Genomic DNA, 26,327 nt, shown 5'->3' on the forward strand with positions numbered 1-26,327 from the left:
TAGAAACAGTAACATCATTCTCAATTTTAATAATCGCTTTAATCTTAAATATAACATTAAACTTTCTTGTTAATTCATATATAACTTAATCATTATTTAAAGCTAATCTCACACTTGTTCAAGGTGTTCTGTGAAGAAAACGCCAACAAACCAGTTTCGTGACTAAATTTTGCTTTAATAAAATAATCCCTATTTCAGTTTGATCGTCCGCTTGAAGAGATAGTATTAAAGAAATATATCTACAACCAAAGTTCTTCTTTGTACATTACTCCTTCTTCTTATCACGCCTTCTCCTGTCGAAGGTTGGCGATTCAAATGACAATTGTAGCTCTGTTAACTGCAGCACAAAGGATTTCTGCAGACGAGCGGTGCAATCATCTCCTTAAATCTTTTAGCCATGAGTTCTGGCGTTATACTACTGATCTTTTCCCCTGTACTTTGCCTTCCATTGGAGATCCTTTGTATCCATGAAATTCGCAGCCTCTGTCTATACACGTACATCTCAAAAGCTTCGCTATTCTCTTTTCGGTCTGTGGACTTAGTGTCCAGCTTTCACATCCATAGAGTAGAACAGAGAAGACGTAGCATCTGATCATTCGAGTTCTGAATTCCAAACTGAGGTCTAGTCTTGTAAAAAATGATTTTATTCTTATGTCATACCTGTGGTATGACGATAAATTAATTAACTCTTGTGATAGTTTTCACTTGACTATAAAAACACTTATACCGCACTAGCAATGTAAACATTATTTTGACGTGAATAATGAAGGTTTTATGTTGAGCCCATTTTTCATATAGAACACCTTGCGTATCAACTAAACTACATATTGTTACATAATTATGTTACATAATATTTATATTCTCTATATAGATATTATCTCCATTTCCTCCGAGTGCAACTAGTGTGTGTAACTTTATGAGTTACTGCTGTGGAGAGGACAAAGAAGAATTGGTAGACAACTTGTAAATTTAAATACATAGACGTTACTATCAACATTGACTACCAGAGTTTCATTTGTTGATGAACTTCATAGTTATTAAATTCATCAGTAAACTCTCTAAAATCTAAATCATTAAATTAAAGTAACGTAGTTTCATCCTGTGCATCTTGATCAAACATCAATAGAGAATCTTTTGATGATGACTGATCTTCCTTCTCCAACAAAGCTGTTTTCTCCCCGTTGTCATTCAGTGAACAGTCAGGAGAACTGTGTATGGTAAGAATAGGTATAGTTACTGGGACATACTAATTTTTGAATCCAAATATGGGGATTCTAGAGTGTTTGCCGTTACCTACCTATCAAGGTGGAGAAAATTATTGGTAGCCGCACTGCTAGTAGATGGTAAAGAATGTAGGTCAGGCGACGCCAAAGGTGGAAACATTTTCGGACTCGCTTCCAAAGGATCTTTCAAAAGCATCATCGGATACGATTCTTTGTATCCGGATGTACTGGATGTTTGTGAAATCGCCGAGTCCTCGTCCCATGATCCTTCGGCGCTTTTACCTCTAATCGCAATACGCAATCGATGAGGATCAATCGTTCCGAATGTGGATTGACCCTAAAAGTCAATTTGATATAATACATTCAATTTAGTTTAGAGGGTGTACTATAAAAGCCGGTGTTTAAATTCCATTTTTGAACACTTGAAAACCGCTCAAAAAAGTACCATATGCAGTAGCCTACCACTAACAATACAATATACGTAATCAACTACCTATACTCACTTTTAGACTATCATTGGAAGTAACTGACTGATTACTGAACTGTCCGATCAAAGGGACATGAGGAGGCTGAACTTGCGGTGATAAAGGCGGAGCCGTAGGCGTTTTGGGAGATTCATTGGATAACGGTGAGTAGGGTTGATTAGATTCTATTTGTAAGCTTGTTGAAAAGCCTATTTGAGGTGGAGGTGACATCATCTGCGATCCTAGAGGGGAGGTTGGCTCCGAGTCTAGTTTTAAATGAGCCAGCTATCCAGTCCAACAAATTCTGATTAATTAAAAGTAGTTTTAAGGGAAAAAACTTACATCTGAAGAGCGCTTACTACGGCTCTTGCTACGTAGACGGAAAGTTTTACGACTTTGCGGCATCATCCTCTGAAGACGCGATTTTCGATGATCATCGTCGTCGTTCGGACTGGATGGACTTAGGGGTGTAGTTGATGTTTCCCCTAATCAAAATTACCAGGTAACAACCTGTTTCACTCAATTGACACTCATACACATCTATGAACTAAGTACAACACCGAAATGCGTGATTTTTACATTCGAAGCGGAATTTTGAAGAAACTAACCTGAACAATGTCTAAACTCTACGGAAGAAACAAAGCGCAGTTTGTGAGCTGCTGGTTTATGAGAAGAAGAAGAGGGTGGTGGTGGTGGATGGTGATTGGGTGGTTGGGTTGGATGGTCATCGCTGCCCGATGACCGTTGCGACATGGAACGATCTGAAACAACTACATGCAGGACACAAAGACACACACGCTGTACGTAGATATGCGTGTAAACAGTTACAACACCGTTTTTAATTTTCGGTTTAACAAAGTTTTAATTATACACGGTGACCAACATAAACGGGAGTTACAGTGTAGTATTGTAGCTAAAAGCCATATATTACGAATGCAAAGATTTGCCGTTGGTCACCCTGAATTTTACTAGACCATATTTAATTTCATATAATATCTTTTGACATACCAATGCGAATAATAAAGTAGTTCAAAGAGGAGTTTGGTTTAAACGGTTGTCACTTCTATTAAATTCTCTGTTATTTAGTAATAATAATTGTTATAAAAGTAAAAACAAAAAGGCATTATGAAATTAAATACGGATCAATCAATATCCACTGCACCATAAAGAGGCAGAGCAGTGAACACGGAATAAGCTGCTATTGCATCACTGTTGTGTCCCGTATAAAATATGCATTCTCATGTGCTTTTATGACACATAAAATAATGAAGTTAAGAAGAAAGAAGCTTTCTTTCAGTCGATTACTTTAATAAACATAATAAATAAAGATTTTTTCAGCTTTACTCTGTAGCGTTTAGGGCTCTAAGTATAACACTGGATATTAAACCATTAAAACTTCTTCCTTGAATGAAATGATTGCGTTATAATAACGACTATCGTATGTACAAGATGATATACAACTAATGACAACTATTCCCATAAAAAATGAATTCAACAACGACGATGGTATAAATATAGCACTGCAAACGAACACTACACACTCAAAAGTACCTTGCGAGACGGTCGGACCCGTCTCTGCATTACCAAACTCTTCAATTGGTGCGGTCGTTTTTTGTACCGGAGTCGATGCGTGACTCGTACTTGCAGACGAACCTTAAAAGTGTCTTCATTAATCTGTTCTTTTTATAATTTGTTTTGGTCAAATGTTTCTTGTAGTAATACAAGAAATTAAATGTTATTCTGCTAGAATTAGTGCGGTACTATCATTCATTAAACATATAATTAATATATCAAAAAATCTTTTGAGAGAATTGTTAAAATCAAGTGGCAATCATGGCTAAAATCAAGAATTGTCTAATCTTTGGATTGAAAGGTTTGAACAAACCCTTAGATGAAAACAAATAATTACAGATCCATTAGTGTGTAGCATAATGCAGGTTAGACGTACAATTTCGAAAAATGGTCACGTAAAACATTAACTTTTAGTGTAATATTACCTTTTAAATGTTGTTGTAAATGTTCATGGGTTGAACTGCGTTGATGATGCAATTCCCCAGTCAACAGGCCTATCAAAGATTGTCGTTGTGATCTCTGAGTGGTTTCACTTGTCATCTGAAAGGTTGGTTGAGCATTTTCCTTCTTTGAGTCATCAGACACGGTAGCTAAACCCAATATCATTATCAGAATAATCGATTAACCGTACTTTCAACGATTTTTACATTCTGACATATCTTCTTTGATCTGTTTCATTTCGTTGGCCAACTCCATTAAAACCGCTCCCTTGCTTTTGGGTAACGGCAATCCAATGCTGCGGATTTTATCTCTAATGGTTTGGTGCATGTTTCTTTCAAAGTCTGATATCGGTGGCTGAGCGAGCTAGTAAAGAAAATCAAGTTAACAAATTTTCGGAACGAAAAACAAACGTAACGTTACTTTCAAGAAAATAAATGGTTGCATCAATATGTATAAAGGTGTCCTATGAGTAACCACAAAATCAAGAAAGTCCCACAAGAAGTTCGCGGCCTCGTTTCTCTTTCCTAGTTCTCTCATCGTTCTTCCGATTTTAATCCAGTCATTGATCAGATGTTCTTCGAAGCACAATGCTAGAGAAGCAGTTTTAGTCTATTTTTTTTTTAATTTGCTTTAAAAAGCTTTTACCAATCATTTTCAATGCCAGAAAAGATACTTGATACAAAGACGTGTTGATTTTGGATGCGGTTTTGGTGTCTCTAGTGCCAGTGAACGTTAGGCTTCCGGTTCTGGTTTCAGCCGTACCTTTGGAAAAAATAAATAGAACGACCAGTGGCTTTTTGATCACAATTATTTAAAGTGTACCTTTTAGGTTGGCTCCAGTTTGAGCCATTGCCTTCACGCTTGGCGGGCTCATCGCGTGCAAAATTAAAGTGATGGCAAAACTAACATCTGACGGTTTTACGCCTGGAATATCTGAAATAACATTTTGATTGTTAATACTTTTTTCTACGAATGTTTGCAAATAAGCTACTTTGCATACGTAAAAGTGTGTGCAAAGTGGCACTTTCCCGCACACTATGCGGGAAAAATTTTTTCCCGCACACTTTTTAAAATGCTGATTATACCTTGCAACAGTGGTTTTATATAGACTATTATACATAAAATCTGCTTAGAATTTTGCGTAGAATTCAAAAATGTAATAATATTCAGGGGTTTCATATAAAAAACACGACTTTTTTCACATTATTCTTCCGTACAGTTTAGGTAAATAAACCACCTTGTCTCTGTCTTTGAAAATGAGGCTTGTTTCCTTAGAAACCAAAGCTCATAGTCAAACAACGCATTTATATGCAATTTAAAGTCTACAACAGAGTTTATTCTTACTTATTTAAGTTAAAAAAACTATTTTAATAATGGATATCACTGAAGATGAACTTCCGGAAGATGTTCTAAAAGCCGCCAACATGGCTAGTTTGCAATTGCTGCCTCTCAAATCGCGAGAAAAATACGAGAAACAGTACGAGTTGTTTACCCAATGGTGCGAACAAAAGGGGATAAAAACCTTAAAGGAAGAGGTACTTTTAGCGTATTTTGTTACTTTAAGCAAAGAATTCAAACCTAACACAATGTGGTCAAAGTATTCAATGCTCAAAAATGTAGTAAAAATAAAAAGAGACACCGATATCGGTGAATTTTATAAGCTCACTGCATTTCTGAAAAAGCAGAATGTTGGTTTTAAACCTAAAAAGGCGAAAATTTTTACAAAAGAAGAAAAGGATTAAATAACAAAATTCTGACCTTCAATCCTAAAGAAAGTGAAGCAGTTCCAAGTACCAGTATTTTACCTTCAGTTGCTCAATCTGCGATCAATTTAAAAAACGCGACCAACTGTACATTTAACATTAATGTTGTTAATAACAATAAATAGTTATAAGTTGTTGTTTTTAATATCAATAAAAATTAAAAACAAAATGTATAGATATTTCATTCGTAGAAAAAATATTGTTCCTAACACGTGTGCAAAGTAGTTTTCCCGCACTTGAAGCTTATCCTTAGCTTATATAAGTCTAATTGCTTTCGCGTGTGGGAAAACATAATTTTGCACACTAAATAGGAAAACTACTATTTTATTACTGCTTGCTTTATAGAAGCAGAAGAAAGTGTGTACCTCTTCTGCCGCTGCCCACTCTCAAACATAAAGGCATAATCAAGTTGATAATAATACTTTCGGTCCGTTCTTGCGTCGGAAAAGTAGAACCTCCACAAACTTGCTCAAGAGTGCAATATTCCTAAAATCAAAGATCTTGGTGTTGTTTTAAGAGGTAAGGGTAGAATTACTCACTTGGCCATCCTGAATTTGCAAGGCAATCAGTCTCACCACCATGGAACAAAAGTTGGGTGGTGGTGCTTGACTTAACAGGGCAGCAGTCGCCCCCGATACCCCTTCCACTGTGCATTCAGTCACTATTAAACTCTGGAGATAATTTAGATTATAGAATTATTTTAGAAATATTAAACACTGAATAAAACTCACTTGACAGACGATGATAAGTTGCTTAATCTGATGCCAGTTTATAATGTACGGATACTTCACCATGGTGTTGTACAATCCTTTAAGTAAACCGGCGGCTGCGTCCCAATCGGTGTTTCTCTAAAATGTTACTTTCTATTCACTTTTACCACATTGGATTTAGTATACGATACCCGAATAGAGGCTTTTTTTTGCACTTTGATAAACACTTTCTCCATTCTCTTTATCAGTGTGATAAAGGCGGGACGCATTGCATCGTCGCCCCAATCCGTACAAGGCAGTACGTAGGACATGTAGTACTGTAAACCTCTGCAAGCCATTGATTCTGGATCATAGGGCGATACTTTCAGGAGAGCGTGAGCAATGTCCACTAGTCTCTACCAGAAAAAGTTGATATTAGCAAAAATAGTATTATGAGTGTTTTTTTCAAATTTTATCCGGAGGTGAAAGTACCGGCCCTAAGTGATATAAATGAATACCATACAGGTGTGGTAAATCCAAAAGCGACCATAGGAAAACCGTGTAACGGACAGAGAAACGTAGGTAATTGAATGCGCGGGAGAAAGACAGAAAACGAAAAAAATATCAAGTAGGCCATATTTTTAGCACGCTGTTGCCAAACGCCGTATGTATTCAATACCCTCGACAAACTTACTTACGGCGTTTGGCAACAGCGCGCTAAAAATATGGCCTACTTGATATTTTTTTCGTTTTGTGTCTTTCTCCCGCGCATGCAATTACCTACGTTTCTCTGTCCGTTACACGGTTTTCCTATGGTTGCTTTTGGATTTACCACACCTGTATATTCAAAATAATAAATAATGTCGTTTTCAAAGAACATTCAGGTATAAGTATAGGGCGTCTCAATGACTACACAAAAGTACAATTTTTTATGTTTGTAAAATTTATTACTACTTATGCTCTTACCACATGTGAGCGACAGTCTAAAATTTCTATGGGTTTTCCGTCAGTTTCCTTTTTTAATAGATCGGCGATTCTGTGGTTGATTTTGTACACAAATTCTCCTACCAACGACAGTAGAACGTCTCTAAAAATGTAAAAAATATGTGAGTGTCAAAAATGTGTTATTTTTAAAAGTGTTGGATGGAAAAGTTGTGTGGAATTGTGTCGTTTAATATCTTCACTCAATAATCGTTAGTATTTCAAAATATTGTTTCTCACAAACAAACACACCATTTTGCCAATTTTTTGCAGTCTCATAGGTTTAATAGCTAACACATTGCTAAACTTATGATAAAGGCACATTATAGTGACGTTTTACCTTGGTCGTCGGTAATCTGCTCTAAGCGTCTCACTATCCTCGGTATCATGTTCGTACATGCTTTTGGCCCGATTGTGCTCGCTCATAAACTTGGAATGCGAATCGTCTTCGAAATCGAATCCAGGCGAGTACGGTCCTCTGTAGTTCCTCTGACTCGATCCTTTATGCTCCGGACTGGATCTGTAAGGACCGTTGTAGACCCTTGGAGAGAAAAATAGTTTTTGATTAGTTTGGGATATCAATATAACAAAAACAGACGTGTAGTATGTCATTTAAGAGTAAAAGATACAAAGAAGGTGTTCAGATATGTCCTTTAGAGGTGTTAGGGCGAGAAGAGGTTCGTAATTTTGATTAGTAATTATAAACAAACTAATATACAGTAATTCAAAGCAGTATAAATAATCAAAGTGCATATAAGACGGTTTTATGCAGATACATGGAAAATTTAACACTATAACCATAGGAAATCAACGATAAGATGAGAGAACTATTACAAATCAATGTCCTCGACAAAAATGACAACAGTTTTCTTTTTTTACCGTTAAAATTCTATGGTTGATCTAAATTTTCCTTACCTTTATAAAGACTTAGAAAAAAAAACAAAAATAAATAGTAAAAGCTAAAATGCAACACCACCTACCTTTTTGAACTGAATCTGCAAAAAACAAAAAATACGAAACGTTAAAAAGTCAAGCGTGATGCGATGGGTCAGACACTGTCATGAGATGGCGCCCTTTTGCGGTATATACTTATAATCAAGCACTAATTTGTCTCTAGAACAATAAACTGATCCAAGCAGACGACAATAACATTTTCTAATCAAATTTCTAGTTTAATCATCATCTGCTTAAATGGCATTTTTACGAAACATTACTAGGCCTTAAATACTATACAGGTGTGGTAAATCCAAAACCGACCATAGGAAAACCGTGTAACTGACAGAGAAACGTAGATAATTGCATGCGCGGGACAAAGACAGAAAACGAAAAAAATATCAAGTAGGCCATATTTTCAGCGCGCTGTTGCCAAAATCCAGCACCGTCGACAAAATTAATTTTGTTCTTGGATTATTCCATGGAAAACATTATAAATCTAGATCTCCATCTTAAATAGGAGGCCATGAAGACACAAAATTTGACATTTGATCAAAAGCTATTTCAAATATCCAAAATAATAATCCAAGAACAAAATTAATTTTGTCGACGGTGCTGGATTTTGGCAACAGCGCGCTGAAAATATGGCCTACTTGATATTTTTTTCGTTTTCTGTCTTTGTCCCGCGCATGCAATTATCTACGTTTCTCTGTCAGTTGCACGGATTTCCTATGGTCGGTTTTGGATTTACCACACCTGTATAACATTCCAACTTTTGTGGAATAATCCGAGTTTCGAAACGCTTGCTTTAAATAAGCGAGTTTTTGGTACTCGAGTAATCATAAATGCATGCATCTTGATTGTTATTGCAGTAAAATCAACTAACTTTAACAATAAACACCTAATAATATGAAGTTTTAATACAGGGTGGCTGACTACATATCCATACAGATTACTTGAGGACAAACACACGAAAGTGTTTGGCTGGGATGTGATTTTAAGTTTTTAATCAACTAAATACAATTTCTCAATTAAATTTTGGACACTTTGTATAATCGCGTATGCACCATTATCAGTATTTTTTTATTTTACTACTATATTTATTTTTTGTTTTATTTATTTGTAAACTTTTTTTGTGTTTTTGTGCAGCACAACTGTACCGTATACTTCAGTTAACAGCACTTTCTCTACTTGGTGTAACACAATTCGAGCCACCCTGTATAACATGTTCAAAAGGTTAATAATTTAATAAGATTCTATTATATACAATAAAGGTTTGATTTTGATATTGTAAGGTTTACTTGTGATTAATTCTTTATTGCAGATTGATTTAAAAAAAAAGCAAGTTCTGACACACTACTACAGGATGGACCAGTATTTGCGTACCAAACATTAACGGGGTAACATAAAAAATAATCTACGATTGCTGTATAAACTCGGAATACCCGAAAGATACTTTGCTGCAAATATACAGGGTGTTTAAATTTATCTTAGATCAACATTTAAAAGTAGTTCTTTTACCCTCGCCAGACTCTATTTTTCATTAAATACCAAAAAAAGAATAATTTTCATTTCTGGTGGCAATACTACAATAAAAACAATTTTAAAATTGCAGAACGAAAAGAAAGTCACAAGTAAACTTCGTATCACTCTCCTCCGAAGAGGTTTACAATCTAAATAATCTCGCATACAAATTTTTTATATTTTACGTATACGACCTATATAAATTCTCTATTAAACTGGCATTCAAGTAATTCGTAACACAACAGAGCGCCAAACTGAACGGACAACAAAACACTTACTTGGTCAGCTCCGCACAGTTCTCGATCAAGCATCGGACAGCTATTCCCAATTGGTTAATGATGTCCCGTTCATTTTTTTTGAATCGTTTAATCGAATTAGCTATGTAGACCGCGTTCTGGATTTTGTCCACGTAATAGGGCAGGATGGCTTCTAGGATGACCTTAAAACGTGCCACAGTCAGAATGGAAATGGTACAAAATGTTTGTAAGGACAGACGAGCATTTGGTAACCGCGACGACTTTCGGCTGAATAAGAGACTACCATAACGCACATGGCAATACAATCCAGGACAGTGACGTCGTTGTCCTCGTCGTGATAACAAAAGTCGATGGCTCGTACCGGTTCTTTAACTAGCTCCGCTATGTTGAGAGGATCTGGCGATGGTGTTTCCAAGCTGTATAATTTAGAGTCACAAGTAGGATATTAATTTTTCAGTAGTAAAATTTGTTAGAATATGGTAGTGAAGTCAAAAAATAATATCAATTAGAAGATTGAACAGTTTTGCAGATCTTCATCTCAGAGAAGTCAGAAAATGTGATTGGACAATAAAGTTGGACCTGAGGAAGCATAGCAAAACAAAGTTTGATAACAAAATATTATATTCTTGGAACGAAATGAAAGGTGAGTGATTCAACAAGGAAAATGTGTACAGATAAGTTAGGAGTAAGGAGGAATAAGTAGAGGAGACTATCAATAATATGATATCAATAAAATTGTCAAGTATACTCTGGTTTGATTAACTTTACCTTAGTAACAAGTTAAACAAACAACTCGATTGGATTTTATGGGCATTCCCATAAGTACCATCTTCATCAGTATCCAACATCGCAGACACTGAACCGAACATTTGCAGTATAAAAGGTTTCCTATTCATGGTGTAAAATTCCTTAACGGCATATTCTATGGTCGTTGTTACGAGTTTGTTAGTTTGATGGTTGGAATAGATTTTTAGTAACGTTGGCATGATTAACAGATACCTGTAAAACCACAAGTTTAAACTTTACTGCTTTAGGCTAACAATAAGTTATTACCAACCCGTTAGTGGAAAAAATATTCTTAAAATGAAATGCAGCATTGATGTAAGTGGCCATAACGTATCTTAGGATGCAAGCATCTTCGGAATGCAAAATCAACGCTCCATTCAGCACGTTGACGAACAAGTGAATGTCTCCGGAATAAGCAAAATTGCCAGCCATCGCCTCAAACATTCTAGCAATCAATCGCACCCACATGAATTTGTGCAAAACGTCCAAACCTAAAAGCTCTTTGCCCAACGGACCGCTTTTATACAAATGCAAGTCGGACTCTAAAGCTTTTCTTGGAAACGATGGAAGTTTCATGAGTTCCTCATGCAGGAATACCACTCGTTGGACCACCTATTCAAGCAGCCACAAAGTAAAGTATAGTTTTGGAAACGACTGGAGACCCTACCATATCAACGTTTTTTAATATAGCCCAAGTGAGTAGGACTTTGCCGCTTTCCACAAATTTATGAACTAGTTCCTGCTTTTGTAGGGCGTGAAACGCTTTGTCCGGTTCCATGTGGACTAGTTCCAATTGCGGATATTGGGATCGTTTAAAGAAGTAGTAATCTCGAACGTAGGCGGTTGGATTACGTATTTGATCTTGAATGCAATATAATATTTCAAGAAAATGTTATAATATTTCTTTTTAGCTAAGTTTTGATTTATCATATAAAAAAATCACACTTACGTGTTTTATAGTCAACCAAAAAGTACTCATCGTGTTTGCTCTCTTCAATACCAAAGAAATCCAAAGCCTCTCTCAAGATTTGACAGAACTGAGTGTCTTCTTGTACCGGAAATTGTGAAGGAATACCTCCGGCATCCGGATCTAATAACATTACAGTCCGGTTAATGAAAATGAATGGTAAGTACAACAGTAATTACCTTGAGGGCCGTGCACTATAATTTTCTTGGCCGATGGCACATTAGCAGTCAACAAAATGGACGCGTCACATTGTTCCTTCCGTAAAATTTGTTTCAAGTCTTTGAACATGATACCATGGACGCTATGCACCACCTGCTCAAAAAAGTATTCTTACATTGTTCGACTATAGTTTTGTTAAATTACCATCCACAATAAAGACAAAGCAGATCCGATCAGTTGCTGTCCGTCTTCATGAGGACTTCGTACGTAAAACATCACATAACCGATTATGTAATTGTACAAGGCAAAAGCGGCCTGTTGTGGCAATTTTGGGATGAACCTAATCAAGTGTCGTAAGATTTTAAACATTTCCTCTTGCTTGTCCCTTGTCAAGCGTTCCAATACGTATCTGTAAAATAATAATAATAAGAAATATCTTTATTTCAAAATTATGCAATTGCAAACATAAAGCGAAATAACGTCAAATTTCTGAAGGAGAAGACAAGAAAAGAAAGCAACTACACATTTACATACATTTCACTTAACTTACATTGCGATAAACAAATATGATCACAAATTACACAACAATATACTTACAACATACGTCGTTTTATGTTGGAGCAAGATTCAGATAATCAGACACACTGTATAAGGCTCTGTTTTCACCAAGAATGCATGGAGGAGTTTCCTGAACGGGTTGGTATGGCTTATTTGTTTAATACTCGGTGGTAATTTGTTAAAAAATCTTATACAATTAGAATATGCTCCATGCTCATATGTCTTGATAGCATGTAGTGAATTGACCGTGTATTTTTTGGAGTATGTTCTTGAAATAAATGTTTGTGTTTAATAAAGAATAATATGCACTCCTGTATATACACTGCATGTACAATAAGCAATCTCCATGACCTCTCTGAATCTTCCTCGACATGACCCTCTTGGGTTTAATCCCAACATAATTCTTATTGCTCGCTTTTGACAAATAAAAACTTTGTTGATGTCAGAACATTGACCAAAAAACATAATTCCGTATCTAAGCTGGGATTCTAAATTTGCATAGTACATCATTTTCATAGTTGGCATCTTCACATATTTTGATACAATTCGAAAACTATAACATACTTTTTCTAATTTTGGCATATAAAGTGACACTTTTCAAAACTGATTAGAGTGACAAAACGTTTTACTTTATGTAACTAGTTATGAAAAGTTCATTTCATCACTCCCTGTTTTTATGCATTTCCGTAGAAACATATGGGCGACATCCATCATAACATGTCGTTGTCACTGTTTATACAAGGTGCTATGAAAGTGAATATTTGTGTTAAATCACTTTAAAAGATGGTTTTTACCGCTTTTTGGTCAAAATTAGAAAAAATTATGTATGCAACACGTTTCGAAACTGTCTTATTCTGTAACTCATTCAAATTGTAGGACCTCGCTGCGCTCGCCCTACAAACATTCATTCGTTACACAAAATCGATCTTTTCGTAACTGGTTACATAAATAGCTATTATGTAATTTTGTCACAACATAATCTACATGAGCACCCCATGACAATGTGTTATCCAGTATCATTCCAAGAAACTTAGTCGATTGTGTAATTTGAATGTTAACATTGTTAAGATTTATTTATAAATGTGTATATGTCAGTTGTTGCAGAGAGTGAGACGTAAAATTACCTCAAAAATAGAGCGCTATCCTCAACCAAACAGGTCCAAATAACTGAGTAAGCAACTTCGTACACTGCACATCCATCCGCTGATACTGCCGCGTCATCCAAGAGGTTAACAATGGAAATAACCGCTGCACAGAGACAGGAAGGGAATAAAGAGTGTGTGGAGTGCAAATGGTGGCCTGTGTTTCTGGTTTGACCTCCATCATTCTCTTCATTATCGCCTACAGAATGTTAAAATTATCATTAAATATATGCGGGTGTTAATTCCTGGAAATCTTACCATCTTCGGCGTGTTCGTCACCAGAAGTGTGGTGCAAACTAGGCTCATGACCAGCCTGTATAGTGATCGGAATAGTGGTGATAAGGAAATTTTCGCGCTGTTCACGTTTCTTGTCATCTTGCGCCTGCAACGCCATTTTGATCAGCTCGGTCTGCTGTTTTTTTCTAGTTTTGGTCGCGGTAACTAGTGATCTCTGTCATAAAAAAGCAACTTTAATAGTTTTAGTAGCACTTAAAAATGAGTAACACTTGCATGTCTCTCTTGATTAATGGTGACTTCTTCCACTTTGGTTTTGACCAATAATTGCCAAGGTGAGTCCACTACTTGCAGGCTCTCTATCCCAATTTTGGGTGAGGGTAACGTAAATTCGATACCTGGCGGAGGTATTTTGAATAACGAGTGGGCGTTTTCTTCCATTCGCGGCCAAACTTGGAAACGCAACTTCCATAACACTTGGAAACGTAATATGGCGTTTATACGTGTGGCCGTATCCGCATCGGTTAAACCTTGTTGCATCACTTCAGTGACGTGTGTGGGTGCTTTAACTGCTCCTAATTAAAGATGACGTTTTAAGAGTGATCACTGCTAACTAACATACGGACCTAGAATAAACAACGAAGCAGCAGCCGCCGCAACTTCCTGATTCATCTCCAGTAATAGTTCCCAAGCTACAGGTATAATTTCCGCAAAGTTCTCTTCGGTCAGTACCACGGCACCTTTTAAAAGAGCAGACAAAGGTGCATGGAAAGCGTCTTTGACTTGGGTTTGTAGATATTTTAAAATTGGTGGACACTCGGTAGGTTTAGCATCGTCTGTGTGTCGCGAAGATCCGTTCCCACCATCCGATTCTGCTATGTCCCTTGACGATTCTTTGGATGCTAGTTTGCTGGCTTGAGAACCTTCCAAGTTTTTGTCAATTCTAATGGTCAATTCAGTATAACTATCTCGTAGCGTCAGAAAGTTTCAATTACCTGTCTCTTTTACCCATACTGTCCTTCCTTCTAATAGGACTGACTTGAGAACTGGTCTGATCCGACACCTTTCTGTTGTTTTTGTCTTTTTTATGGGTTTTTTTCTTCACGTCAGCGCTGGCCAGCTTGTCATCGATAACACCAAACTCTTCGCCATAAACTTTTCGTACAGCCTTTACCAATCTCGAGCAACCTCTCATAACGCGCCGATGGCAAAAGGGGTGGCAAAAGTTTTGATGGGAGCAATAGTAGTACAAATTATTGGGGATTTGTACCATAACCTGTAGGTAGCATATATTATTAAACATATTTTTGTGAATAAAATAATTGGCTGTCTTAATAATGATGCCAAAGTTAAAAATACACAGAATACTGTTCTTCAGAGGTCCAAAGGGATAAAAATCTTTTCAAGATAAAAACTCATAATTACTTGCAACTTACATAACAATAATCCAAATTCGTTCAACTACGAGCATATTTGAATTAGTTTTCATAATCTGTTAAAGTATGATTGAAATTTTTGTAAAATTACCAATTTTCATGTCATTTGGTTAACCTATAGTTTAATTCAAAATTTTTGCAACTAAAATAGTTCTTTCCAGATTGTATAATACAAAACAAGTTGAAGAGATAAAGTTTAATACTCTCTTCACAGATACGTAGAGACTATAGAATAAAAACAAAATTTATATAAAGCTTATAGACTGTCTTAGAAGTGTAAAAAAGACGAAAATATTGAAGTAAAAGTGTTTATTAAATAATACAAGGTTGTCATCTTCGTATGCTTCACCCCCATCAACTAACTTACCTGTTTTCTTAAGTAACTTACCTTCAACCATGGCATATTCTTATTAGTATCGTCACTTTCGTTACTATCGCTGGGACTTTCTGGTGGTTGATCGTCACTAAGGACACCTGGTGATTCTTCACCACTCACTTCGCCAGTAATACCAGGCTCAGATGTGTCGCTACGATCCGATAACGAGCTAACCTTACGTTTGGATTGGATCGAGTCTGTTCGTTTGACAGACTCTGGTATGCGCCCTTAATTGAAATGTTTTTCATAAGTTCAGAACTATTCGTCTGTGCCAAAAGACCATTTTAAGAAGATGCTAAAGCAAGCCCATTTTAAAAAGTCGTTGCTATAGCAAAACAAGTAGCACTAGCTCTAGTATCTATCAAGCGTTTCTATTGGTACGACGTAACAGACCTGCACCACATTCTTACAAATACATTCCTTGCTTTTGCACTTTTAAAAAAATCAGTTTCTTTAATTTTCTTTTTTTCCAAAGTGCGGAGTTGTCGAGTCTAATTGTGATAGTTAATGGACAAAGAGAGAATTTCTACTAGAAAGACAGAAATTATTAACAAACACAAACGAAAAGATTGTAAAAATAACATACTGATATGTAGCAAAAAATATAAAATGTACACAAATCATGCAGACATGTCACAGAAGCATAGCAGCATCAAAAAAGTTTGACTTCCGTATTAAAGAATACCGAAACGTGGTATTAAAGAAAAATCAAGAACTTGACTGATTTGACTGAACTTTAAGTAATTCACGCAAGTTTCCATATGAAGTAAAAAACAAAACATGCTTTTTTCTGATTCAGAAGCCCCTAAGCATGAAAATGTTTTTAAAGAGGGTTGGGGGTTGGGGACTGTGATTAATGCAAATTGCCACATATTACCACAATACTACCCATTGTAGTGGGATTTACGCAAATGTCACACATGTGGACTTACTTTTGTACGACATCTCTAATTTTAAGTTTAGTTTTATTTGCAAAAGTAAAACATGCATTTTTCGGGAGATTTAGAGTACTTTAATGAAACCCCATGTAAACGTGTTTGTTTAGTGAATAGGGGCCGTGAGCAACAAATAGCAAGACTCGACATCCCAACACTTTGCTAAATCTTTTCAAGCATTGAAAATAGTCAAGCAGCAGCCATTATTGACGGTCACTTTAAAATCGTATGACTTCTTACACTCAATCTCCATATCTTTCCCCTCTTTAGTACCTCTTCTTAATTTTAAACTACGTCTTTTAAACGAACCTCCGCCTGTAGCAGCGGTGCCCCTTCGTAACAAATACGGACGTCCTTGATTCTTTTTACCATCATCGATATTGATACCCGTCTAGACCAACCAGACGTTATATTGAACAAAATATGAATTTGTTTAAATGAATACTATTACCTGCATAGTCATTGTAGTGTTGCTGCTACCTTCTGATTCGTCCGGTTCGTGTAGAACAAAACTTATTTTCCTCTCTGCCTGATCTAATATATGGCTCTCGATGAGAAAAACAAAGATAAATAATGGTAAAAGACTCACTAGGATCTCGATCACCCGCAATGCTCTGTAAACTTTGAGCGGATGTTTGAGAATGTCCCATGGATGACAATGCCATGCTCCATCTACGGTTAGCTTCTTTACTGTAATATTTCTCCCAAGGAGGTGGTCTCTCCTTTCCTGCAATTCAATGAGTTGTTGGCCAAATAGTAATGTGGATCACCACATCACACCTCCAATCTTAGAAGACTTGGGCAAATTTTGATAAGTCTCCCTAAGAAAAGTGGTTATTTCTTGAAGGAGCACACAAGCTATCAATCGTAAAGGCATCGGACACTTTGATCCGTAAGCGTGTATACTAGCCTCATCCAAATAATCTTCCTCTTCGTCTTGGATTTGGAGTTCTTTTTGCTTATCTGGATCTGCGACCTGAAACGCACCTTTAGTAATCCTGCTTCAGACACTGCAAAGAACAATACCATATTGTTGATCTCAGTCTGAAGCTGGTGATCTTCGGCTATCATTTCTTCCAATCGATGTCCAATCACTTCGGCCCATTGATGAAACATTTTCCCAGCTGCCCTTTGAATTATGTGGGAACGTCGGTTACCGGCATGACTCGTCCCTCTAGTCGGAAGAGGCCCGGAGGGTCGAAACATTGGAAAGGACATTTTCATCGAAGCCGGCCATTGACCTAAAAAATCAAACTAATAATTATGGTAAACATTAGGTTGACTTTAGTCGATAGATATGTAGATGGTTTCGAAGGATTTAAAGTTATCCGCATAGGAAATAAATCAGCTTTAAAGTAATTTGCAGTAGAATATACCGGGTGTAACATTTAACTTGAGACATCTCAATATCTCGAAAAATAAGCACTTTTCGAAAAAATGTTTAGTATCAAAGTTGTATTATTCCGCGGGGAAAATACATTGATGACAAAATTTGTGTTCCTCTGCCCCTCCATGTGGGGGGGAAGGGAGGTAACTTTGATTTTTTTAAATGGCACCCCCAATTTTTTATTGCAGATTCAGATTCTGCGGCTAAAAACACGTGGAATTTGTTTAAAACATTTTTTTGTATTAACGATAGATGGCGCTATAAACGACAAAATTTAATTTACATTTTTTAATTAAATTTGTTTTTTTTTTCGCTCATCGCTTACCGGAATGCTTGGTAAAATCTGCTTAAAAAACCGTCGTTGCTAGGGATACATAGGTGTCTTTATCTATCGTTAATACAAAAAAATGTTTTAAACAAATTCCACGTGTTTTTAGCCGCAGAATCTGAATCTGCAATAAAAAATTGGGGGTGCCATTTAAAAAATGAAAGTTACCCCTTTCCCCCCCACATGGAGGGGCAGAGGAATACAAATTTTGTCATCAATGTATTTCCCCCGCGGAATAATACAACTTTGAGACTAAATATTTTTTCGAAAAGTCCTTATTTTTCGAGATATTGAGATGTCTCAAGTTAAATGTTACACCCGGTATAAGATAAATAAAGATTAGCAATGGAGCAGAAATCCCAAAATATTAGAAAAATATCAGTCTTACCTTTGTTACAACAGTGTACAAAGTAAGCGCATTCCAATAATAAGGCCGCTCTTGCCACTACCACAGCATGAGGCTGAAATTGGATGGATTTAATTAAAATTTGTTATTCCATTATCTTAATAAAAAGTAAGGTTTATGAGTACTTTAGCATTAATAAACAAGTTCTAGTCCAAACTTACCAAATCTAAGACAGACCCTAAAAGAAAAGCATCTGGAACCGTACCAGGTGGGCAGGTTTCCAGCAAAAAAGAAAACCGCTGCATTCCTTTATAGACTAAACGAGTTTCGATCAGTTTCCGCTCCTTCAGGAAAACCACCTCACTTTCCCGTGAATTCTCACCCAATTCAAATGAATTCTTGCGGCTGAAATCTACACTAAACAATCAAGCATTTGAAAATCGACCAAAACTAAAAACCATTACATTTACTGCCTCCGCTTGAATCTTCAGCGCTTCCATCTTTCTTTTTGCCCTTCTTGAGGAATTTCAATTTGTCGTCGATGCGCCTTTTGGCTTTCTGCAACGTGTGACTCACGTGACTTCTTCCAGATGTTTTGTGCTGACAGTATTTGGACGTGGACGATGATTGTCGTATAAAACTGGCCGAATCGTTGAAACTGTCTCCATTGTTAGGTAACTCGATCTCTTCCACAGACTGAGATTCATCTTTTCTGAACCAGTTACTCAGAGATCCGATTTTCGATTTTTTCTGAGACTTTAAGCTGCCCGTGTTTTCTACCGTTATGCCTAGCGCTTTTTCGCTCTGTCTTGGAGTTAAAATGTGATGTTTCTTCCTCAAGTTGCCTAGTGGGGACTGATTTGTCTTGGTCATGTCTTCAGTTTCAGTCTCTAACAAACTCTAAAAAATTTGTCTTGTAATTTGAGCAAAATTGAAGGTGGGACTGATGCCTTACCGCACAAGTAGAAGAAGTGCTTCTTTTTTTAAATACCAATTTTCTTACAACTCCTTTCTCATCTATGGTGTATGTGGTCTCTCCTTGCAAGTCAATATCGTTTTCGTCCACGTTTGTGGTCGATTGATGAAAATGCCTAAAGTTTATTTATTAAGCTCCAAAAAATTACAAATCAACAAAATGCCTTCAACTATACACTGTTAACACAAGAAATATTCCCCAACAATAACCTGATTACTCTAGTAGTTTGCATGGGCCCTTCTTTCTTATTACTCTTTTCCGCGGTGTCGATAAGGGCACTGAGTGCGACCCTTCGAAAAGCTCCTCCGTGTCCCTCTTTTACGTATGTGATAAGTTGTCGGATTTCACTATATAACACCTATAAACCGGCAATACTACTATACATTTCAATACATAAAAAGCATGTAATTTACGATATTTTCATGAGTGCGGATTTCCTTTAAGGCGTCTACGAACCTCGTCACCAAAGATTTGAAGCAGTAACTTACAGTGTGTCCTTCGATACCTTTTACACCGCCAGCGCCTCCTACAGCTGATGTCATAAATATTAAAGAAAATAGTATTACCACTTTTAATTTACTTACTTAAAGGTGATAATAAAGATGTCGGATCGATGCAATAACCTAAATAAGCATGAAAAACCTCCATTATTTCGGTTAGTGGTTGCTTTTTGATGTATTCCTTAAGGAAATTTTTGAAATTTTTCTGACTAGATTTGTGCAATCTGGTCAGGATATTTTGACATTGGGTTCGCAGAAATTCAGCGGCTGGTCCACGTTGACCGTCTGCGCAACCATGAGGACATCCTAGATGTTTCAAAACCCTGACAGAAAATGATATAATGATTAAGTTAAAAGAAATAACTCAGGTAATATTAGAGTAGTACAACTGTACTGGCTTATACCTTACAATGGTGCCCATAGCAAGCTTATGAGGTGACATATTTTGTTCAGAAGGAAGACTATCCCCTCCAAATGAGTTGTACGTGTTGCTCGGTGGAATTTTCTCCTTTTCCGACTTTTTCACACCATCATCGCCTTCATCTCTTGGTGGACTACAGTGAGCTTCCTCACGGGATGGTTGCTTTAAAACTCCCATATCTAGCAGCAGTTCCAGAAGGTTCAAAATAACTTCCAGTACTCGTAAAGTGCATGATGTATTTTCACGCAACGAAGTGCGATAAACTGCCTGTAATTCGTATAGATTCTTAGTAAACCTTTTTCTGGATGTCGGCTCAGTTTTACTACCTTCAAAACTACGTTAAAGTCAATGTCACCGTCCTTGGTGATGTAACAGATTGAGCCTGGAGCTTCGGGAATCTCATCGCCAGTGTATGTGATGTTTGAGTCGGTTTGTGACCTGGCCAAACTGGATTTTCTCTCTTGTTGCCAACGACCTACGTGACCCGCTAAACTATTTCCATCTTGACTATCTATGGAACCCTGTAAAATTTTCGTAATAATTATCAAAACATGTTTCTTTTGAAACTGCTTTTACCTGTCTTCTCATATAATCAGGAGATGGAGTTGGGGTGTGTTCAGTCACTGTGATGATTGGATTAGCCATTGTTTGTGGTTGTGGTGGTTTGTTCGGTTTTAAGATGTCCCATCGATGTTCTTCCAAAAACCTTTTCAATAGAAAAAGATTTTTATGTTCAAGTTCTTAGTGATTAAAGTTTTTGTAACTGTTATGATCAGAAATAGAAAACTTCATGTTATTAATTCGAAAAGTTCAGTAACAAATAATAAAACAACTTCTATAGAACATTTAGAATTAGCGAAAAAGTACATTGAGCGTGGCAAGAAATCAAAAAATTTAACTTTTCAAAAATCAAAGTTAAACTTTCTAAATTGTATGACAGTTACTTACCCTTCAGAATTGAGTTCGTCAATCAAACAGCTAAGAAGACAAAAAACACACTTAAGAAAGGACGGACACATATTTAGAAAAACATACTTGAAAGCAGTTTAAAAGATTTGCTAACTTAACATGCAAAGTTTAGAAACAAAGAACAAAATACAGAGAGATTAAAAAACGTTATTGACAATGAAAACTGAAACCAAAGCGGATCTCGCTCTAGGGAGCTTTAAAGCTAAATGATATAAGAAAACAATAAACCAGATGATATTAATAAGTAAAATAACACACAACTTGCAACACATAAAATAAATGAAATAAGCAATAACTCATTTTACCTGAGACTTGGCATACTTTTTCCTTTCACCAAATTGCTGCAAACTGGCTCAAAAAATTTTGAATGTGTCGAACCTTTTCTGGACATATTCTCGGTGGTATCCAGACTGCGATGGTAATCCTGTTATACGGGGTGAAACAGTTTTTGTTAGAATCTACTTGTCATTTAATAGTATTACTATTTTACGTTCTTAGACTATACTAGCAAAGTAAGAAAAGGTTGGTGCAAACACAGGAAGTAAGATTTCTTTAGCATGCGTGTTAAGTAAAAGCTCTTTATCTTCTAAAGTAACAAAAATTATTGTTTTAGAAAGTCAAGTTGACTTTAAAACGGCTACCCTTAGCAGGATAACTCAGAAAAGGTAAAATAGGTACCTACTATATGCATACATACATATGGTTTGTAGTCGTCTGGTATCAGTTTGAGCTAAAAGCGAAGTTTAAAAGCAAACTCTAGTTGACAGGTTTAAGACAGTGCCTTACTTAGTAAAATTGCCTGGAATGAGTGCAAAAAAGTCTAAACTGTCGAGAAGATGGAGATCCTTTCATACTACTTCTAAAATTTGGAGATTTTAATTTTGTCGCCCAAACAAAAACCTAACATAAACCAATAACAGCTTTTTCTTCTGTTAAGTAATAAGTAAAACTGATTATTTGTGGAAATCAGCACTTTTTGGTAGGATTATGACTTGATTCATAGGATTGTGACTTTGGCATTGATGAATCAGAAACTTTCTAAATTAAAGTTCTTGGTAAAGACAGAAGATACCGCAACATTGTCGAAATAACTTTTGTCAATGTTTTGTTTATTGGGTTTTCATTAATTAATAAGTATCAGTTATAATCACTATTTTATGTAATTCACCTCGTTTGAGGAAGAATGCTGTATATTTTATATATAATCAAAGTTTTTGGAAGTGATTACAGGAAATAACTATTTTCTTGTTGAAACTCTTAGCTAACAGCTGTTGACAGCATCACATCATCTTTCGTCTTCTATTATGTTCAACTTTTTTGCACTAAAAATATTATTCCTGAATTTTTTAGGAACAAATACGTTCGCTGTCAACTAGATATACCAAGGTGAAGATAGAGAAGAGATAGAGAGGTACATACATCAAGGATTCGTTTGGCAATACTGTGGAAACGCACCGGTTGGGATTGATCCAAGGGTTTTGGATCATCCTGCCCGATTTTTTCCAACGCTTTGTCCGATTTAGACAGCAACTTGGTCTCGACAAAGGCCTTTAGGTCGGCTATCTTCATGCGCCTTCTGCTTTTTTCGCTGGCTGTTCGTTTGTGCAACGACTCGTCTGAAGTTTGCTTCTGGTTGATGTAGGGCGATTCTGCAACAATATTCAACACTAAAGAATTTCTTCTCAACTTACGTAAAGTACCTGCAAGTAGTGATACGTCCTTTAAATCTGGAACTTCAATAAAGTCTTTATTGTTGTTCTCTGTTTTCTTATTTTCATTGCTTTGGTAGAAGGACACCTCAATTTTGGGAATTGGTAACGAGTTACTACGTTTCCTCGGTTGATGTTGGGCTGCGCTTTCCTCGTGAATGTCTCTCAGTCTTTAACAGTCAAAACGAATGAACAAACGATGCCTGTAATACCTGTACGTCGCACTACCGATTGTATAGAAAATGTAGAGCCCAGTAAATTCCTTCTTCCTGCCAGTCTGTAATGAACAAACACCGCAAAACCCCCACATCCATAAAAGTGGCGGCTGCGAGATCCATGATATGGTGCGAACCAAATTTAGGCGCACGTTCTGCAGGTTGTTCAGACTTTTTCTCTCCACTGTCAATGGAATCTTTGTCAGTTGACGATCTGCAGCAATATTTTTACTTAGCCATACACCGGATTAAGATAACGACATAGAAACTACCCAATTTTCTGCATTGGTGGCCTAGAACCCTCTTTGCACTCATTTGTTTCTTTGACTTTATTAACGTTATTCGTTCTTCCGCTACGACGCATGGCTAGTTGAATCAAACTAGTTTCAGCCTGAAAATCACTTGTTTCAGTCAAGCGAAATCCCAGAGAATTATCTGAGGATCTCACAAAACCCTATCAAAAAATGATAAAATATTTTCTGAAACAAAATATCACATTTTTTGTTATTTTGATTTTTTGAAAACTTTTCCAACCACATTTATTTAAATTTTACCCCCTTACGGTTTGTGAGAACCTCGTATTTATAGCACTTTGGATAAGAAAAAAAACTTATTATAGCACTAACTGTGTATATGGAAGGATCCACTAAGAAACCGTCCGATTCGTTTAAGGGTGGCAGGCTGAAAATCACTACGTGCTCTTCTTCAGTACTGGAACTTTCTTCGGGGATAGTTTCCGGAAACACGGTGTCCTTAGGAGATGACACCCAGCCAACCTAAAGAATAATTTCCATAATAAGGAATCAACTAAATGAGGTCGTGTTGTATTAGAACATTTTTCCAAATTTTCATTAAAGCTTGACCTACAGATAATATTTGACTACTGACTACTGTCAAATATTATCTGTAGCCCCCTGTAGACTGTAAAACCCTTAAGTAGATGTTTGGTAACGATTTACCTCATCGTCTACTTTTTGAGTGATTGTAGCTGTAACCACCGTAACAGGAGTTGGTGGTATGGTGTTGAAAATAGATATCGGTTCGGTACCTCCTGCAGATTGATGACTGAAAGTTGGACTGTCTTTATTACCCGCCGCAGTTTGATCTTGACCGTGTTTCACTAAGAAAACCATACTGAAACTTAAATCACCTAAATTTTTTCAAAACACCAACTCACCACCAACAAAAACATCATCAAACTGATACGATTTCCATTTGTTTTTGTTATGGAAAAACTTTGGTTTCGGTTTGCAGTGAGACACGAAACAGTTGGCTTCTGGATGCCGAAACTCCCACATGGGTTGCCAAATTTTCATACCATTTTCCAAGCGAAAGTTTTGAAAGTCGGATTCTTTTAGATTTTGACATAACGGCGCAAATAGGTAAACAAACAGCTGAAAAATGTAAAAATTGCGACGACGTCATAAAGTTTGTTTTATAATTACCGTAATAGTTGGAACAGAAAACAGATAGTGGAAATGGGACAGATGGTATTGGTCTTTATCAAATTCAGTGTCGGCGCATTCCTCTGCAGCATCTAACAAGATCCAGTGTAACGTGTAAAGCAGTTTGGTTTCCAAAGCTCCCAAATTTTGCAAGTTTCCATCTCGCATTCTTTTAAAAACCAATTTAACAAGATATGTTTTTGGAATGCATAAGTTATGGTATAACTCACCGATTGTGAAGAACAGATTGAACGGCGTGCATCACGTGAGGTAAAGCTGACTGGATGAGTTTCCATCTTGGAATTGTTTTAACAGCTTCGGTTAAATCCTTTTTCAAACCGGAAAACAGATTTTGAACCAGAACTTTTTCGAAATTCTTGCAAGCCTCTTTAAGTTCCTACGAGTTATATTATTATGAAAAGGTCCACATTAAATCAAACTAGTTCTGTCTGGTATACTTACGTGGTGTCCCGTAATGGCGTGCTGACAAAACTAGAAATATGTTTATTTAGGTTTAGACGGGTGTGATTTCAATTGTCATACACTTACCATACAAGATGCTTCGTGGAGTTTTCCTAATTTTGGTCTCACAAATGGACTGTTAGCAAATATTACACATTAGTTTATATTATAGCCATTAAATAATTTTGAAAAGCAAATTTTAAGAAATGTATTGTGAAATTCGTTCAAATGAATGTAATTTAGAAATATGACACATGTTAAAATCGCAAATTGCAAAAGTAAAAAATAAAGAGTTGAACTGACTTAAAAAAATTATACCTTTCAAATGACAATATCGCAAATTTTTACCACAAAACTAGTACATATTACTGATAAAAATGGTTTAAGTTGCAAATTCTGTTGGCAAAACTGATTTAGTCTATTGAAGCTTTTGTTTCTTTCAGTTTACCGCTAAAATTAAACTTAAGTTTAAAAACCTTCAAGTATAAATATTAAATTATTACTTTTAATTAAATAATAATATTTTTTCATTATTAATATTTGATACAGCTTATCATAATTTATAGTAGTATGATACACACTTGTTTATAAGCATTTAGAACACATAAAATTCAGCTGGTTTTGAGTGTGAAAGTTTTATTTTATGTGTTATTCGACGAAACAAATTACTGACTGTTACTTTGATTTTTTTTTAATTTAATTAGAAAGCATTTATTCTGATTTGCCATGTAATCATAAGGAAACGGGAGACAAAATCATTGCGACAATATACATTTCTTCAGTGACCGGTTTCGTTTTCTTTGTAAGTAAATTTAATGTTTTACGTCTTACCTCACTTGACGCCAAAGAAAAATCTGAATTGGTATTGGTACTGCCACATCGCTCAAAACTCCATCTCCAACAGGATTTGATTCCTGTCCCTGCATTTTGTTTATTGTAGATTAAAATCCAATTTTCACTAATCCGTCATAATCCTTTGTAAAAAATTCATCTTTCAAAAACGTCACAAATATTTTGATTTTGATCTTTTCTAAACTATTTCCGTGTGGAAAAAATGTAACACTGGAATCCGAAATTTGTCAGATTGTATAAGGATGAAACGCTGTAGCACTATCGATTTTTGTTCCCG

The 26,327-nt window shown here is 36.2% G+C and overlaps 2 protein-coding genes across 7 annotated transcripts in view; one reads left to right on the forward strand and one right to left on the reverse strand.

Annotated features, from left to right (window-relative positions):
* Window positions 1-26,327, forward strand: part of LOC145730844 (ATP synthase F(0) complex subunit k, mitochondrial-like) — a 57,579-nt gene that overhangs the window by 7,747 nt on the left and 23,505 nt on the right. The gene's annotated exons all lie outside the window — the stretch shown is intronic.
* On the reverse strand, window positions 15-26,292 carry unc80 (unc80, NALCN channel complex subunit). 6 transcript variants are annotated; one of them, XM_081977640.1, is made up of 61 exons: window positions 26,030-26,292; window positions 25,286-25,334; window positions 25,199-25,228; window positions 24,967-25,133; window positions 24,737-24,905; window positions 24,469-24,685; window positions 24,251-24,411; window positions 23,918-24,067; window positions 23,564-23,682; window positions 23,305-23,505; window positions 23,068-23,246; window positions 22,823-23,016; window positions 21,673-21,791; window positions 21,347-21,376; window positions 20,975-21,104; window positions 20,725-20,919; window positions 20,382-20,665; window positions 20,062-20,300; window positions 19,891-20,009; window positions 19,687-19,835; window positions 19,457-19,592; window positions 18,966-19,401; window positions 18,723-18,913; window positions 18,544-18,616; window positions 17,467-17,681; window positions 17,221-17,416; window positions 17,030-17,167; window positions 16,892-16,974; window positions 16,681-16,831; window positions 15,518-15,732; window positions 14,689-14,969; window positions 14,320-14,636; window positions 13,970-14,268; window positions 13,718-13,910; window positions 13,442-13,658; window positions 11,964-12,168; window positions 11,780-11,912; window positions 11,583-11,723; window positions 11,301-11,494; window positions 10,905-11,245; window positions 10,616-10,846; window positions 10,086-10,263; window positions 9,869-10,029; window positions 8,114-8,128; window positions 7,474-7,674; window positions 7,119-7,239; window positions 6,365-6,568; window positions 6,195-6,311; window positions 6,003-6,134; window positions 5,829-5,949; window positions 4,523-4,633; window positions 4,346-4,462; window positions 4,121-4,290; window positions 3,907-4,063; window positions 3,685-3,849; window positions 3,239-3,340; window positions 2,296-2,448; window positions 2,030-2,172; window positions 1,727-1,972; window positions 1,298-1,560; window positions 15-1,208 (listed from the first exon to the last, which is right to left on the reverse strand). In XM_081977640.1, exons 1-61 carry the CDS (start codon window positions 26,122-26,124, stop codon window positions 1,079-1,081), a joined length of 10,389 nt encoding a protein of 3,462 aa, XP_081833766.1. In that variant the 5' UTR covers window positions 26,125-26,292; the 3' UTR covers window positions 15-1,078. The 6 variants fall into 6 exon arrangements, with proteins under 6 accessions (XP_081833766.1, XP_081833633.1, XP_081833841.1 ...); XM_081977507.1 differs by having other exon boundaries at window positions 22,787-23,016; XM_081977715.1 differs by lacking the exon at window positions 21,347-21,376.

This window comes from Ips typographus, linkage group LG1, assembly GCF_016097725.1.
Source record: "Ips typographus isolate SLU linkage group LG1, UJ_Ityp_2.0, whole genome shotgun sequence".
NCBI classification, from domain to species: domain Eukaryota; kingdom Metazoa; phylum Arthropoda; class Insecta; order Coleoptera; family Curculionidae; genus Ips; species Ips typographus.

Bases quoted from the DNA above. Each gene is read 5' to 3' on its own strand.
- unc80 (XM_081977507.1), bottom strand. From the start codon at position 26,124: ATGCAGGGACAGGAATCAAATCCTGTTGGAGATGGAGTTTTGAGCGAT. The intron at 4,064-4,120 runs GTAACGTTACGT...TTTCTTTACTAG, and splicing joins AACCATTTATTTTCTTGAAA to CTCGCTCAGCCACCGATATC. The intron at 2,173-2,295 runs GTTAGTTTCTTC...AATTTTGATTAG, and splicing joins AGAGTTTAGACATTGTTCAG to GGGAAACATCAACTACACCC.